The 16,764-nt window shown below is 39.4% G+C and overlaps 1 protein-coding gene across 6 annotated transcripts in view; it reads left to right on the forward strand.

The window, feature by feature from the left end:
* Window positions 1-16,764, forward strand: part of Chd6 (chromodomain helicase DNA binding protein 6) — a 148,486-nt gene that overhangs the window by 69,488 nt on the left and 62,234 nt on the right. For 5 of the 6 annotated variants that reach the window (XM_050150720.1, XM_050150724.1, XM_050150722.1 and 2 more), the window contains 7 exons: window positions 4,572-4,634; window positions 5,408-5,466; window positions 6,078-6,195; window positions 10,458-10,544; window positions 10,720-10,854; window positions 14,829-14,950; window positions 16,345-16,588. In XM_050150720.1, coding sequence (XP_050006677.1) covers window positions 4,572-4,634; window positions 5,408-5,466; window positions 6,078-6,195; window positions 10,458-10,544; window positions 10,720-10,854; window positions 14,829-14,950; window positions 16,345-16,588 — 828 coding nt within the window. Of the gene's footprint in view, window positions 1-4,571; window positions 4,635-5,407; window positions 5,467-6,077; window positions 6,196-10,457; window positions 10,545-10,719; window positions 10,855-10,895; window positions 12,382-14,828; window positions 14,951-16,344; window positions 16,589-16,764 lie in introns of those variants that run through there. The other variant, XM_050150725.1, reaches the window with a different exon arrangement.

A 16,764-nucleotide genomic window follows, 5' to 3' on the forward strand; every position in this document is an offset into this window, starting at 1 on the left:
AGGGGTAGAAAAGGCCACACTGCAGAGCCTTGCAGCTCAACTAGCATGTGTAGCCTTTATACTGTGGATTGAGTTAGAGATAGAAGGCACAAGTGCATCAGAGCAGAAGAGCAGAATGACCTTATTTGCATTCCAGTTGCATTCTCTTCCTTTTGGGAGCATTTGTTGAGAATGATGGCACTGGGACTTGGTGCAGACATACAAGTAAAAAGGGGATTAATTGAGGAGGTCTATGCCAAGTATCTGGTTTAGAAAAGACAAGAAAGGGAAATGCAGAATCATGCTGAGGGTGTGGGAGGGAAATCGTTGCCAGTAACACATTCTGGGACACAAGCTGTGTGTCATTCTGGAGACCCTGGTGCTGCCTGGCAGAACCTTCTGCTCATGTAGAGTAGCAGCAAGGCAGGTACCCATCCTTCCCAGACACTCGTGTGCTTACAAAGACTATTGACGCCTGGCCTTCAGCCACCTCTCCTCCAGCCTAAAATATCCTCATGTTACCTCACTTGTCTCTTCTTCAGTCTTTACAAGAAAAGTAGCAAGGAACAGACAGATAGTGTCCAGATTTAACCATTAAGAAATGAGGTACAGAATGATCCAGGTCACACACAGTTAGTTAGAGGCTGGCAACTCAGTTGATTCGTTCCTCTGCCAACGTTCTCCAACCAATGAACATGATAATTGATAGGAATTATTTGTCATTGCAGTGCTTTTCAAATAAATAGTTAAAAATAGTTCTTGCAAGACTGCGTGGAGTCATTGAAATGTGTTGCTTTATTTGGGCTTTTCTTGGACATCTTATGGTTTAATTGGTAGTTAAAACACTACAAAGGATTTTATTTCCTACTATAAGTTGTTTATCCCAAACCCTTTATCATATTTCAGGTATATGGTTATGACTTCTCAATTACCTGAAGGTAGCAGTTGCTAATTTGACGGATGATCTCAGAAATTGATCAAGTCTTTTCCCTCTAAGTATATTAGTAAAGAGAGTTTTTTATGGAGAAACATAGGTAGAAATTGGTCTTGCATTAATTGTGTCCCAAAATTTCACCAAATTTAAATAAGAAAGAGCCTGATGTGTGCTTTCTTGTCACTTTTGCTGTTCAGAGTGGCAGTCTTGTGAGTATGTAATCTAAAGGCCAAGGCTAGCATGCCCAGGCCTTGAGAGGACAGCTTATTGACAAGTTTTCAAAATCAGAGCCCTAGCTACTGCGGAACCAAAACAGCTTCTTCTGCTTTTGATTTTACATGTGGATCTTGGTGAGAGTTGAACCAGTTTCTCAAGATAACAATAAGCATCAGTGCACAGATTCTCTCTAGGATTCTTTTTCAAACCACTACACGTGGGTATGTGGAGAGAAAACAGTTAAAGATTGCATAAGGATCTTTGGTTTGAGCACCTGAAAAGGTAGAATTTTTTTTAACTCAGATGGGAAAGACTCTTGATTGAGGGATTAGGACTTAGGTGCTGGAGACTTGTTAATGTATCAGACCAAGAATTAATTTTTAGAAATTTTAATTTAAAATACCTTAAGATTTGCATCTAAGTAGAGATGCAAGAAATAATTAGAATGTGAGTCTGCAGTCTGGAGAGAAGTTTTAATCTGGGATGTGTGAATTTGGCAGGCCTCACAGTACAGCTAGTATTTAAAATCATGAGACTAGATGTAGTCACTTCGAAATTAGTGTAGACTTCTCCCCTTATTCCCCCCCCCCGAAAAAAAAAGGGTGAAGGAGGACTGGAAAGAAAGAAACCTTAAAACGAATCTTCCTGCACCTTGTTAGTGTGAGTTAATATCGGAAGATTGCCCCTCCGGGTGAGGTTGCTGTAAGATGGGCAGAAAAGGAGAAGTTGTCACAGCATATTTTTAAAGATATCTACGACCTGTGGACATAGAAATTAGCTGAGTTAATAATTGCAGGCAGTAAAGAGCAAGTCTTAGGTGAGCTGACATGCGCTTTTGAAGAAAGCTAAGAAATAGCTGGTCTGTGGGAATATGTGGGAAGAGGGCAGCAAGAGCCCAGAGTTCAGTGCTGGAGGCTCAAGTGGAAAATGTGTCCCAGCAGAATCAGAGTAGGAACAGCTAGACTCAGAAGCCCTGACACGCAAACTGGACTGAATATGCTGTCAGCCTGCATCAAGACCTAGTGTGGGAGCCTTCACCCCTGGAAGCTTCCTTCCCTGAGCATTCCTTCTACAGCCCGTGCACTAAGTTATTATTCCTTCCCATCCCTACCTTTCTTTGTTATTCATAGTATAAAAAGCATTAAACCAATACATAATCCTACTTCCCTTTTTTCATAGATCCCTCTCCCTCATTTCTGTTTCCATTTACTTTCATTGTACATACTCATCTGCTGTGAGGATAAGATGATGCCCTTGCATAGAAATATGTTATCAAATGTAAAAAGGGAAAACCAGTGAAAACTTCGTAATTAAGCTGCCATAAGCTGTCTTTAGACAGTGGTTTTGCTGTGAGGATAGGGAAATAAATCAGTAAAAGAGAATAGACCTGCATTGCTCAATACAGGCATTACTTAATACTGCCCTGTATGGACATTGCTAGCCACGTGAGCCTATTGAGCATTAGAAATACGACTGGCCTGGATTGAAGTATGCTGAAAGTACAAAGGACACACTGTAGTTTGAAAACATAAGGAATTGAACATTTAAAAAAAAAATCTTTAATTTTTGTATTGATTCTGTCAGTGTGTTTAAATTATAATACTTCAGATATTTGGGAGGTTGAATAAAATACTGAGGCTCTACAGTTAAGAGCACCTGCTCTGCAGTCATGACCCATTTCAGGTCCTAGCACTGTATAATAAGCCAGGAACCCCTCACAAAGACCTATACCCTCAGCTCCAAGGGAGACAGACAGGCAGATTTTAAAGGTTTACTGGCATCTGGCATAGCCAAAGGCCAAGGCTGAGGTTCAGGGAAAGACTCCCACAGAGGAAATACTCAGATTTCTTGGGCCATCTGCTGCCTGCTTGATGAGCACTGTACTTCACTGCCATGGCGTCACTCTTTACTCTGGGAAGAGCTTGATTTAAGACAGTTTAAAAGTATGTTTTCTGTAGTGGTACGGCCTTTGGGGTGATTGAATATGAAGTTGATATGCGGCATAATCATCTTTCTGGGATGCTCTAGCTAGTCAGGTTGTTGTGGTGAGCATTCTTTTCAGTACTGCTTCAAGTCTTAGATTGAAGTAGGTCTAGAAAGGTCATAGAACATATGAAACCATTGAAAGGCCACTGCACAAGTCCAGAAAGAAGCTAAACCTAAGGGAGCTCGGATTCAGGATGTCCTTCCAAGACTGTTGTTTTCGTGCTGATGTTTTGTACAATGAATAGTTATACATTTATTCATTAAGATTTCATGGAGATTGGGGGCCTGGGAATTTTGGTGTGTGACTAGGATAGGAAGAAAGGAATTGATTTTTAGTTGGGATTATCAGTGAAACAGCAGTTGAATAGAAATTATTACACCTTGGTTTTATAGGTTAAAAACTGTTTTCATGTGCTGTTTTATCCTATTAAATTGGTGGTATATATCTTTCCTACCACTTCTACAACTAGTATTCAGAAACCAAGAAATAGTAATTAACTTTGCTGAAGTCAGTAGTTGATAGGTATTAGAATTGGGATCGTTTGATTAGATTGTCAGACTCTAGGTTTCTTTTTTATTTTACTACATTTATTTGCTTATTTATTTGTATTATGCATATACATGCTGTGGTACATGGATAGAGGTCAGAAGACAACTTGTGAAAGTTCTCTCTGCTGTTGTGTCCTGGTATCAGACTGATTAAGTTTTGTAACTAATCACTTTAACCACTGCGTCCACCCCCACCCCAAGATTCTTTTCTATTATAGAAAATTTTATGCATCAAAATGTGTAAGTTTTACGAAAATTGAAAGTCTTTGGAGCAATTGTATTGGTTCTTTAGTCTTAGAGCCCAGAATCTCTTCTGCTTTACAGTAAGGGCTATGCCCAGAACTTAGCACCCTACTGTTTGAATTCTAGCTTTGTAAAATATTTGTGAACTTCTTAGGAGGGCTTTGGTACTCAAAGTCTGTGAACTTTTACATTTTTAATTAATTAATTACCGTGTGTGTGTGTGTGTGTGTGTGTGTGTGTGTGTGTGTGTGTGTACATGCTCACGCACTCAAGATCAGAGCACACTTTCGGAAGTCAGTCTTATTCCATTGTGGGACCTGAACATCTAAATCAGATGTTTAGGTTTGTGTTTTAAGAGTTTTAGCCCTTCAAGCTATCCTGCTAGTCCTGTACTGTGAGCCTTGAAGGAGGTAGTAGCTATGCTTTAACAAACTATGCATCCCTCATCCAAAGTGTTTTCAAATCTAAAATCTTTGAGTATCTTTGTGAAGGTAGATGAATAGTAGATTTCAGGATTTTGAAATACATTATTCTGATTGTAGTCTATACAGATATTCCAAAATCCAAAATTCCCTCAACTCAGAACCTCATCCTACACTTAGAGTTATTCTCTCGGATGCTGTTTCTGGTAACCTTTCTTTTTCTCTTAAATTTCTGTCTTCAGGAGCCTCCAGAAGACGATGCAAACATTATTGAGAAGATCCTGGCATCTAAGACTGTCCAGGAGGTTGGTGGCCCCTGTTCATGTATTTCTGTCACTAGTAGACACTACATCTGTGGAGAAGGATTTGCCTGGAGAACCAACTATTTATCCTTGGCTAGTGTGAAAGCTTGTCAAGAACATTGTCACTGTGGAGGTTCTTAGGACACTAAGTTCTTAAATTTCTTAAATGATCAGTTGATAGTTTTCTCCATTAAGATCCTAACAAACATATTTTTATCCCTTTGTGTGGTATCCCATAAAAGTCATCAGGGCCAAGAATAGGTGGATAAGAAATCCTGATGGGAAACAGTGGAGTTTTTCTTTACCCATCTTGGGCTGTCCTAGGAATTCCTAAGAGAACGTTCCATGAGTGAGGCAGTATGTTGGTCCCAGTGTAGATACAGCTTATCTTCTCTTCATTATAGACGTCCTTATTGTTGTTTTCATGAAGAGAGAATCAGGAGAGAGCCATGAACTTAAGTTACTTCTGCACCATGCTGTGGTCCTCACATTTCCTGGACTAAAAGCTTTTTCCATGTGGACCTTGGAAAAATGTCAGCAGAAATCCCTTTTTATACCCCTTACTCTACTGAGTAGCTGTTCATCTAGTTCTTGGAAAATTTAGAGTTAGGATTAGGATTAGCTGTTAACTTGTAAGAAAAGACCTGAGATAATAGGAATGCTTTCCAGAAATCCTACTAAAATGAGGCAGAGGTATTGGTTCACCTGTTTTGTTTTGGCCTATATGGGTGAGCTGCTTGGGGGATGGGCTGATAACTGTTTACTGTTGGTTACAGGTTCACCCAGGAGAACCTCCATTTGACCTGGAGCTGTTCTACGTTAAGTATAGAAATTTGTACGTCTATTTGATATTCTACTTGTATTTAAATTTTATGTGAATAAAGCTTTCTTTCCTATGACTCTTCATTATTTTCTATGTTTTTATCAACTGACCCTAAGGCATGATCTTGACTCATTAGTCAGTATTACTCATTTTGGGCTTCATGTAGAATCACCCAGAAAGTTTTTAAAAACTACTAAAGCCTTCGCTCTACCAAGGACCACTTGATACATAGTCAGAGTGGGCCCTAATGACTGATGTGCTTTTAAAGGCTCTGAGCATTTCCCATGTGCACCCAAGGTGGAAAAGCTGTTCTGTGGTGTATATTCTTTTTCCTTTTGCATTTCTCCTCTTTCTGCTACCTGCCTTCTTTCACTGGTGTGTATTGATAATTTGTCCAAAAGTCTGCCCCTTTGTCTCCTCTGAGCCAGTTTTGGTGGAACCTGCAGAAAAATTGGTGATTTGAAGTCAATCCTATAGTTGCCCTTTAGGGAAAGGTCCTTGTAAGCAGTATCCAGCAGTGTCACAGTAGACACCTGCTACTTCTTGTACAATGGTCATCCTTTTTATTGGGACCTTAATAGTATTTTTCTGTGTTTGTCTCACAATTGTATGTCCTTGGATAGTTCCTATTTACATTGTAAATGGGCCACAATGGAAGAGCTGGAAAAGGATCCCCGCATCGCACAGAAGATCAAGCGATTTAGGAACAAACAGGCCCAGATGAAGCACATTTTTACTGAGGTGAAGCAATGTGTATTGACTCATTTCACTGCTGCTTTTCTTTCTGCACTAAACATTTAGGTGGAAGTTTCTATGTCCACAGTGAAGTCCTGTATAGCTCTTTTGGCCAAGTCTGTTATGATGCTAATAAAGAGAACAACATTCATTCTCTTAAAGTTTGAATGTAAATACAAAAGGCCAAAAATGTTAGAAAATAAGCTTGAGAATTTCAAAACAAGAGAAAAGGCTTGTGAGTTTCATTGTTAAATCTGGGGTGGCTTTAGATCAGACGATACAACTGACATCTCACGTAAATAGAAAATATGAGTATATAGCTTGTATATTCATTTTCCCTAATTAGGCACATGTGCACACTTGCATGGAAGAGGAATCGGCATATTTACACAGACACATAAGTTACGTGTCTACACAGACATATGCCAAACAGCTTTCATAGGAAAAGTACCAGATTTGAAATAAGTAGATAAATATGCAGGGAATTTAGGAACGGAAATGTTGGTCATTAGGCATTCCAGAACATGTAGCTTCACTAGAAACCAAAAGAAGTACAAATAATTTTAGAATCTTACAGTTTTGAAGTTTTGTTGTTGTTGTTTAGTTTTTTTGTGTGTGGTGGAGGTTGCGGGCTTGTAACATCCCTGATTGTCCTGGAACTTTCTTTGTAGACCAGGCTGGCTTCAGATTCTTCAGAGATCCACCTGCCTCTGTCTCCCAAGTGCTGGGTTTAAAGGTGTGCGCTTCCACTGCCCATTGGAATCTTACAGTTTTTTACTTATTAGATATTTGAGGGTTTTAAAGGCATTTAAGGCTGTTCTAGGTATTAACCATTATTGGGGACAACAGACACTGGCTTTCTTGTCCCTACTGTGAACATGACTAAGTCTGACCCATCAGATATCCCCAATTTGTTTTAGTATAGTTGTCATTCATTTTAAGAAACCATAAAGTCTTTGTATAAAGAATTAGCTATTTTAAAACATATTTATACTGATAATTAAAAAGCAAACACAATGTTGGATAATAGTCTAAGTTATATAGCCTATAGAATAGGATACTATACATTTAGTGAGCATAATACTAAAGAAAATTATTGGTGCTTTGGAAATAAGCTTAATGTTATGAACAGATGTTAGTTAAAAAAATAAATAAATAAAGCCAGGCTCCAACGGAACATTGGGCAATTCCATACTGGAGTGCAAAAAAAAGAAACATCATAATAATACATAAAAAATGTTTTGAGTAAATACATGGATATCATGTTTTTCTGGTTGATAGAATTTTAACACTTTTAAGATTTATTTTAAGTATATGGTACTCTTATCTACATGTACATCTGCATGCCCAAAGAGGGCATCAGATGCCATTATTGATGGCTGTGAGCCACCATGTGGTTGCTGGGAATTGAACTTAAGACATCTGGAAGTGCTCAGCTGTCTCTCCAGCCCACACTTCTCTTTTCTTTCTTTCTTTCCTTTTTTTTCCTTTTTTTTTTTTTTTTGTAATATGTAATGTATAGTTTTGTACAGATAACTTTTGAAGGAAAGAAAAAATAAAAATACTCTTAAAACATAGTCTTATATTCAGGTGGTGGTGACACATGTCCTTAATCCCAGCACTTGAGAGACAGAGGCAGGCAGATCCATGAGTTTGAGGTCAGCCTGGTCTACAGGGCGAGTTACAGGACCGCTTAGGCTCAAGTGCCATCAATTATAGTATATTGCTCATCCATTTTTCCAACCGTGGTTCACATTGTGGTCCTTCTGCTATTGATAAGTTGCTTCAGAATGATGTCATTTGGGATCCTTCTGATGTAATCTCACAGTTAGTGCTGGAGATGTAGGTCAGTGCTATGACAGTTTCCTAGAGCGCTCAAGGCCCTGGGTTCAATCACACATACGCACCCTCAATAAAACTGCAGTTTGATTCAGAGTCTCTATGGTGGTTTAAAGCCCGTGAGAACTATTTTTTTGTAACATGTTCCTCCGAAATAGAGTTGGGGAAAGAAGGCGATGCTAAATGAGACAGGCCATGGTGAGCCCGTCGGGTAGTCTCTGTATTTCTTGGAACATTTCTTTCACACCTCTATTTTCGCAAGAGTTTGCAATGTAGTAACTTGTTTACACGTCTGACTCTTCCATTTTAAGCCCTGTCAGACAGACAGACAGACAGCCTATTTGTCACTGGAGCTAGGCATGGGATCAGTGCTCATTACATCCGTTTCTTACCTTTTTTAAAAAATAAATCTAAAATTAGTAATGAAGCCTACACAATCCCCTGCTTTCTGATACAGTCCCACGGGGGTGGCTTTTCCTTTGTTGCAGACAGGGGAAATTGTGTTGAGTGTGTCTTAGAATAGTATAACCGGAGTTTGTTCTGGTAGAAATGAAAAGGCTTTTTTGTTGTTGTTGTTGTTGTTGTTGTTGTTTTGTAGATTGGTATTTTGCCTAGGTATATTTGCACTACTTGTGTGCCTGGTTCCCTCAGAGGACAGAAAAGGGCATCAGATCTCCCAGAACTAGAGTTATAGTTGTAAACTGCATTGTGGGTACTGGGAGTTGAACCTAGATCCTCTGGAAGATCATCCAGTGCTCTCAACCATGGAGCTATCTCTAGTTCCAGAAATGAGCTTTCGAGAAGATTCGAGCACATCACAGAATTAAGGATGAGTAATAGTGGAGAGGATGTCAACTATTTGGTGTTTATATTAGTAACTTGGACAAATGAAAAATAATCTTGTGATATGAACAGAGATTTAATTTTGGGTTGATCATTTTCATGCTCATTATTCCCAACTGCTTTATGAGCCATCTAAGGCCTAGCTGAGAGAGACCCCTGCTCTAGAGTTCACACATGCCACAGAAGTAAGTGCTTTCTGACTTGAAATCCACTCTGGAAACCCAGGCTTCTTGTCGCATTAGTGTTCGATGAACAGTGAGAAAGTCAGAGTGTAGGCTTGTCTGGATAGTTAGGGTGACTAAAATAGAGAAGTGAGTCTAATGGCCTGCGTTAGTGTTTCAGCGGTTTTATAATTTAGTTAGTAGACAAATGATTGCACTGCCAGTTTAATTGCCCACAAATTTACTGCCTGTCAAGTCATTCTGCCTGAGCTGCATTGTGGAGAGTGCTGTTGTGCCTGGTGTTACCAGCCTTCAGCGTGGCAGCATGTTCACTTGGATGTGAGCGCTTAGTGGGGGCTTTGCTGCAGGAGGATTGGAGGCTGTGGTACAGGGATGGAAGCATGACTGAGTCAGTGCAGAGGTTGGAAGTGGAATGTGTAGTGGTCAGAACTTGTACTCTGAAGTCAAACTGTGAGGGCTTCTCGCAGACCATGTATACACCCAGGGCAGGGTAGCCTTGGACCACTTGAATAAGCCACTGCTGATTCAGTGTGCTTTTATGTATATAGATGGACTCTGAATAGTGTCTGCCTTGAGAACACTTGATGGAACAGTTGTTGTTTTCAACTTCATGGAAATATAAATTAGCAATATTTGCATAAATTTTAGGTGTACAACTTAATGTTCTGATGAGCATACACATCATGAGTATACATGTAGTTAAGCTATTTAAAATGGGGTCTAAAACAGTGTTTTTAGCTGCTGCTGTGTCATGCTTTGATCTCCAGATGATTTACTTTACATAGCTATATATGAGTACATACATAAATAAGTACACGTACTTTTGCCTGCCATCTCTCCTCTCATGGAGGCATAAAGTACTTATAGTACCTGTTCAGTAAGGATTAGCTGACAGCATTTTGCAGAGCTTGGGAAACATTAACTAGTCTTAAATGTGACCTAATTCAGCCTTTTTGGAAGCATAAAATACATATTTAAGAAAATAAATCCAAGGTATACAACTCAGTGGATTTTTACAAAATAAAACTTGTAACTACCACCTAAATCAGGAAATAGGACTTTATCAGTATTAAGAAAAAGAAATTCTCATTTAAAGTCACCAAAGAACAGTGAGCTATAAGACAGAGGGTATCCTTGTGCTGACTTTGGAATATTGCTATAGAAGGTCTTACTTGGCCCTGGTTCAACCTCTACAGTGGTTGGATCCTTTAAATTTAGCCATGAAAAGTAGGATTTGAGGACAGTCTTCCAGCATGTCTGTGAAATGACTTGCTCTCAAGCACTTTTCTTCTTTGTTTTCAGAAAGAGTCCAGAGAAGGGGCCACTTAAAAATAAACCCTGGTTGTTAAGAGTTGCAGATAGAAAGCTACACTACACATCTTAACTGTATTCTGTTTGCCTTAGCCTGATGAAGACTTGTTCAATCCAGACTATATAGAAATCGACCGTATCTTAGAGGTGGCCCACACCAAGGATGCAGAAACAGGGGAGGTAGGTGTGTTGCCATTTTCATTTCGTAAAATTTGTCCTTTCTTCCACACTCACTGCTTGTCTTGTCAACAAATGATCTTTGTTTTATTGGCATTTATGTGTTCTCTTGCAGGGTGGGTTTTCTGGGGCTGGCAAAGAATGGTTGGTTACCAAGTTTCTTGAATTTTCCCATCAGGAAGTGACACATTACCTGGTGAAATGGTGCTCCCTGCCTTATGAAGAAAGCACATGGGAACTAGAAGAAGATGTGGACCCTGCAAAAGTTAAAGAATTTGAGTCTCTACAAGTTCTCCCTGAAGTTAAGCACGTGGTAATGTGTCTGTGTGTCTGTCTGACACCTCTTGTAACACGTTAACTTTTAATCTTAGCAATTATGGTGTGTATTTGTTTGGGTTCCTGAATGACTTCTTCCCTTGATGCTCTCTCCCCTTGACAAACTTCATCTGCATCCTCATCAGCACTTGCTCTGAACTCTGTTTTAATGTGTGTAACATGTAAGAAGCTTGGGTGTGGACTTGTAATTCTTGGTGTTCATCTGTCCTTTGGCACCAGTAACATGGAATGCAGAAGAGATGGTGTGGAACTCTGCAGTGTCTTTCCTAATCTCTGTTTTGAATCTCTTGCTCCCTCAGTAGTCTTTGTTTTATAATCCCCCATCCCCACTCCACTAGAATATTCTGAAAGTGAATACTCCTTAATGGTCCTTAGTAAATCCCTGGAACCTCAAGGAAAAGGTTTTCGAGATAGGTTTATTTGCTCTTCTGATTTTAGGTCATTTGTACATGGAGTACCAAACAATTAAAAGGAGGCAGAATTGGAATCAGAGACTTGTTAGGGTAGAACTAACTGAACTAACTTGGGAAGAGCAGTTGTTAAGGAAGGTTGAAACCAGAGACTGCACTTTCGTTTCCCGGCTGCCCAAACCCAAATAATCACAGAGAAATTATATTAACTATAACACAGTTTGGCCTATTAGCTCCGGCTTCTTAATAACTAACTCTTACATCTTAAATTAACCCATTTCTATTAACCTGTGTATTACCAAGAAGCTGTACCGTTAAGGTTCCAGTGTCTGTCTCCTTCAGCAGCTACATGGCATCTGCCTGACTCTACCTTCTTTCCTCCGCTATCTCTGCTTGGATTTCCTGCCTTGCTCTGTTCTGTCCTGACATAGGCTAATGCAGTTTCTTTATTAACCAATGGTAATAAAACATATCCACAGCATATAGAGGGAAATCTCACATCAGAGGGTGACTGAAGGCCTTAGTGATCTGTTTCTTTTTTTTAAATCACCATTTTCATATAAAAAATATCCAGTTACTTAATTTTGCGTCTAGTTTTTGCATCACTGGTGGGACGAGGAAGACTAGATTAAGTGTAGCTCCCTGTCAGAGTCCATTTAAGAGCAGTGTTTGTTTTTGGTATAATAGCAATTGAAGATATAGAGAAGCATCTGAAGATACTGACTTGCGATTAGAAACTCACACAGCTCACGGTGTGTTGTCTAAGTAGTTGACAAGCTTCCTTTTAGCCCTCCATTATATATGTACTCTAGTTATTCTTTTAATTTGTCAGTCATTTACTAAGCATGATAAAGGTTGATGTGTGTGTGATACCATAAAGAAAACAAGGTACAAGCCAGGAGTCCAGTCTAAAGGAAAGAGTACATGCATGTGGAACAGTACAGCACACCTAACTGTGATGATACACAAGCAAAGCATTGTGGGAGCAGAGGTTCATTCTGAGGCTGATTTACCATCTACAAGTCATCAGAATCCCAACCCGTTCTCATCAGCAAGCTCCCTCTGGGCAGGAAGGAGGAGTTCTCAGGTGTCAGGTGATTGCACTCTCCTTCTCTACTTTGCAAGTGTGAGGCTGTGACACTGTTTTCTCGGTGAGCTAGTGTCCTTTTAGACTTGTCTTCTTTTCCCAATTGATTTGTTTGGACTGAAAATGTGCATTTTGAAATTTTATCTCAAAAAATCTAAACTGAAATGGACACTATACATAAACAAAGGGTAAATTACCTTTACAAACAGTACTTTTTGCAAAAGAACTCTTGCTGTGGGTATTGAAGTTGAGACCTTACCTGTCTTGGTGAACAGGACATTCAGTGTCTGAACGAAGAACGGTCCAGAGAGATGAGTGGTTCAGAGAGGGATGCTGCTGCACGAGGGTGCTCCCAAGCCAGCCGTGAGCTTTCAATAAGGCCCCTCAAATGGCCTCTACAGTACTGAGAGCCAGTGATCGAATCAACAGAGGGGGAGAAGCTTCCAGATAATCATCCACCTTTCCTTGTAAAGAACCCCCAATGGACAGGGTGGCTTGGGCTTCAGGAATCTGGGCTGAATGGTTCTGAAAACAAAGGGACAGAGTAGCTGCTGAGTACAGGGTGTGTTTGTTCAGAGCTGTTTCTATAAAATACATTGGCATGGTAAGTTTTCTCTTTTATTTCTAAAACACCTATAACTGTGCTGCTGCTAGCATTCAACGGTCCCATTTCAAAGTGCGTAGTCTAACACAGCTGAAGTAATCTCTAGGCAAGCTGTCACTTCTGTCTTTCTGGAAGGTCATGGATAGCTTAGACTCAACTCCAAGTATGAGTGACATAGTGGAAGTTATTTTTCAGATATCACATACAAAAATGTCTTAGCTTCAGTTAGCAACAGATTTTAGATGTAAACTTTATTGTAGAAGTAATTCAAAGTAAAATTACAAAAGACTAAAAAAAATGCTGTATAGAAAAACAAAAAATCCAGTCTCTCATTTCTGATACCTAAGAATTCTTTTTAAGATCATAAATGTCAGTTTAGAGATTCAGTTTGTTTGTAAGCTAAAAAGTTGTTTCTTTGTGTAAATAAGAAACTAAAGCCTAAATAAATTTGTGGGTACAAAAGCTCAATGGATAAAGATTTAAATAGTCTCCTAAATAAGTAAGCACTGTCATTTTAATTGAAATTATAATAATAATTTTAAAAAACTTGTAAGCTAGAGTTTGAAAGCCATCTTATGTATGTATGTGCACACATGCTATCTATTGCTGTTTATGTTATTGTTTACTTACCCACTTAATGGGAGCAGGGCGAGCTTACCACTTCACTAAACTGGCTAACCAAAAAGCTCCAAAGATTAGCCCATCTATGTCTCATCCCTCCATTACAGTTTTGCATGACCATGCCTGACTTTTTGTGGGTGTACTAAAGATCCAAATTCAGGTGTTCATGCTTACATGGTGAGTACTTCACCCATTAAGCCATTTCTACAACCTTGGCAAGGCACCATTTTGAAAAATAATTGGCAAGGCACCATTTTGAAAAATAATTCCCTGTCAGATACATAGCTTCAGTGATTAAAGAATGGTTTTATTGTAATACTCACAAACAGTCTATGAAAAAAATGAACAGTCTGGATATAGCTGCATGGTTATCTTGAAGCAATATATAAGGGGCTGGGAAAAGGGCTGAGAGCATTTACTGTTTTTGTAGAGAATCTGAGTTCATTTATTTAGCAATTCAAGACCACCTATAACTCCAGCTCCAGGAGATCCTTCACCCTCCTCTGGGCACTCATGGTCACATACCTACACACAGATACATACATCTTTTTAACTTTGTATATAGTCATGTGGCATCTCGCTAGTATTCACAAGATGACTGAGTTTTAGAAACTGATATTTCATTTGGAAAAACAAAAGATGAGAACACTTGGCCAGGCAGTGGTGGCTCATGCCTTTAATCTCAGCACTAAGGAGGCCAAAACAGGCAGATCACTATGAGTTCAAAGACAGCCAGAACGACACAGAGAAACCCTATCTCAAAAAAAGAAAAGAAAGAAAAACGAAAAGGAAAGAATGCCTGTATTTTGTGTAAGGAGAATTAAAGAAGTTTTTCTTCCTGTGCTAACGTCAGAGACAAATCAGCACAGTCTTTTACTCATTGTCCTTCCCTGTGAGGAGACACAAACAAGCAAAAGTGAAATTCTGTTAGAGAAACCATGAAACCCAACTAAACTTGTTGGGAAATTAAAGTGTAGATGAGAATGTCATCCAAGAGCCTAGTAAAGATGTCTGACACTAGATATTAAGTCGGTCTATTACTGTTTGTAAACCTTATAGAAGTATTCATAATCTGGTAAGATTTAGAAAATGTCGCACCATTGAGAAAAATGTAAGCAGTTTGAATCCGTCCTTGGAGCAGCATGGGAATTTATACTAGCTTGCCCATTGTTTTCCATGTTATGTTTTTAAAACCATTTTGTACACTGTGCTTTCTGCTTCCTCCCTAGGAGCGACCCGCTTCTGATGCCTGGCAGAAGCTGGAGACGTCTCGTGAGTATAAGAACAGTAACCGGCTGCGGGAGTACCAGCTGGAGGGGATGAACTGGCTTCTTTTCAATTGGTACAACAGGTGAGGGACTCTAAACCGGCCTGTGCTCACACACTGCAGGTGTATTGTTGCCTTAGCCGCAGACATAATGAGTAGACTAGAAAAATGGCAAGAGCAGCACTGTTCCCAGCTTGGAATCTTCCAGAACTTTATTTTTATGTCAGTTTCCCGAATGAAAGGAGAAATATGTTGATATCATTGAAAGTGTGTTGATTGATAGAGGGGCATGGCCTGATCAAAATGATAGGAGGAATAAAACTAAGATCCTAGGAGGATGGGCTTTGTCTCTCTGGGTTTTAGTGTTTTAATAGAGGGTCTTATGTGGTCCAGGTAACCTCAGATCCAGTTTGCAGACTAAGAAAACCTTGAATTCTTGATCCCCTGCTTCTTCCTCCTAAGTACTAGAATTATAGGAATCTGCCACCATGCCTCCTGTCTTTGCACCTGCCACTCCTCAGTTTAAAGTCCGTGAAAGAGAACAGATAGACTCGCTCCACTGTTTTTTTAATGAATTATTTGTATTCTAGTTCATCTTAGAATCTAGAAGAACCTGGTGAAATTTGAGAAAGATAGATTGAGATTTTCATAAGACAACAGTCAGTATTTTTAAGTCAGTGCATTGTAATGCAAAACACACTTAGAAGGGATTCTGGTGTCCTAATGTTCTAGTGTAGCCTTTGCTACTTACTATGCGACCCAGAGCATAAAAGTTACCCAACTACAGGTTGTTGGATCACATATCTGAACAGTGAGGGGGTGAAACCAGATGTGTTCACACCTCTTCCAGGACCACCACTTTTGCTTCTGATCACTAGATAGAAATGTCTTTACTTTCATGACAAGGAGTTTATTATGTAGGTTAAATTTTTGTCCTTTGATAAATACAAAAGTAAACAATGGGGCTTCCATCTTTACTGTAGTTTCTAGGAAATTTGAAGGTCTGAAAACTGGCTTAGATAAACATAGGTTTTAGGGGAGAAAGGAAGGAATAAGAGTACAGTTGAGTGTGTGACATGGAAGCAAAAAAGAAAGTCTCTGTAGGGAGAGTGGAGAACAGCATGAGGTTGGGGCAAGAAGGAACCAACTGTAATGATAATGTATGAGAGAAAACACAATGGTGTGTGTGCTAGCCTAAAAAGTTAACTTAAAAATTAAATTTTAAAAAGTCTAGCTTGGGTTGTAGACATTTTCCCCCTGTCTTAATAGTGTTTTTTATAGTATTTATAGTTTCTATTCTAATAGTTTTGTTTTATAAATTGGCCTAGGCAAAGCACCAATAATTATAAAACTAGTTTTAGTTTCATTGCTGCAAAATTATAAAGCTTTTTCCTCACCTCAGATCAGCCTGAGTTATAACTAACCTCTGTGATTTTCTGTGTTGGTAATGAATTACTCATACTTCTTACCCTCTGCAGAAAAAACTGTATTTTGGCGGATGAAATGGGCCTAGGGAAAACCATCCAGTCCATCACATTCCTTTCAGAAATATTCGTCAGGGGAATCCATGGTCCTTTTCTCATCATTGCCCCTCTTTCCACCATCACTAATTGGGAGCGAGAATTCCGGACGTGGACGGAGATGAATGCTATTGTGTACCATGGCAGCCAGATCAGCAGGCAGATGATTCAGCAGTATGAAATGGTGTACAGGGATGCACAGGTGAGCCCCACTGAAGCCAAAGACCCAGAGACTCCTAACTTCACAACAGCCTTTCTGCCACCTGTCTTCGGGAGTTTCAGTCCTTCATCTTGAGCTACTGTTTGCTTGTTTGTAGGGTTCCTTTTGCTGAGGCTCACCCTGTGTATTTTGTGTAAGACTGTAACAAAACACACATT

This window comes from Alexandromys fortis, unplaced genomic scaffold, assembly GCF_014885135.2.
Source record: "Alexandromys fortis isolate MF-2015 unplaced genomic scaffold, M_Fortis_MF-2015_v1.1 scaffold_27, whole genome shotgun sequence".
Taxonomy (NCBI): domain Eukaryota; kingdom Metazoa; phylum Chordata; class Mammalia; order Rodentia; family Cricetidae; genus Alexandromys; species Alexandromys fortis.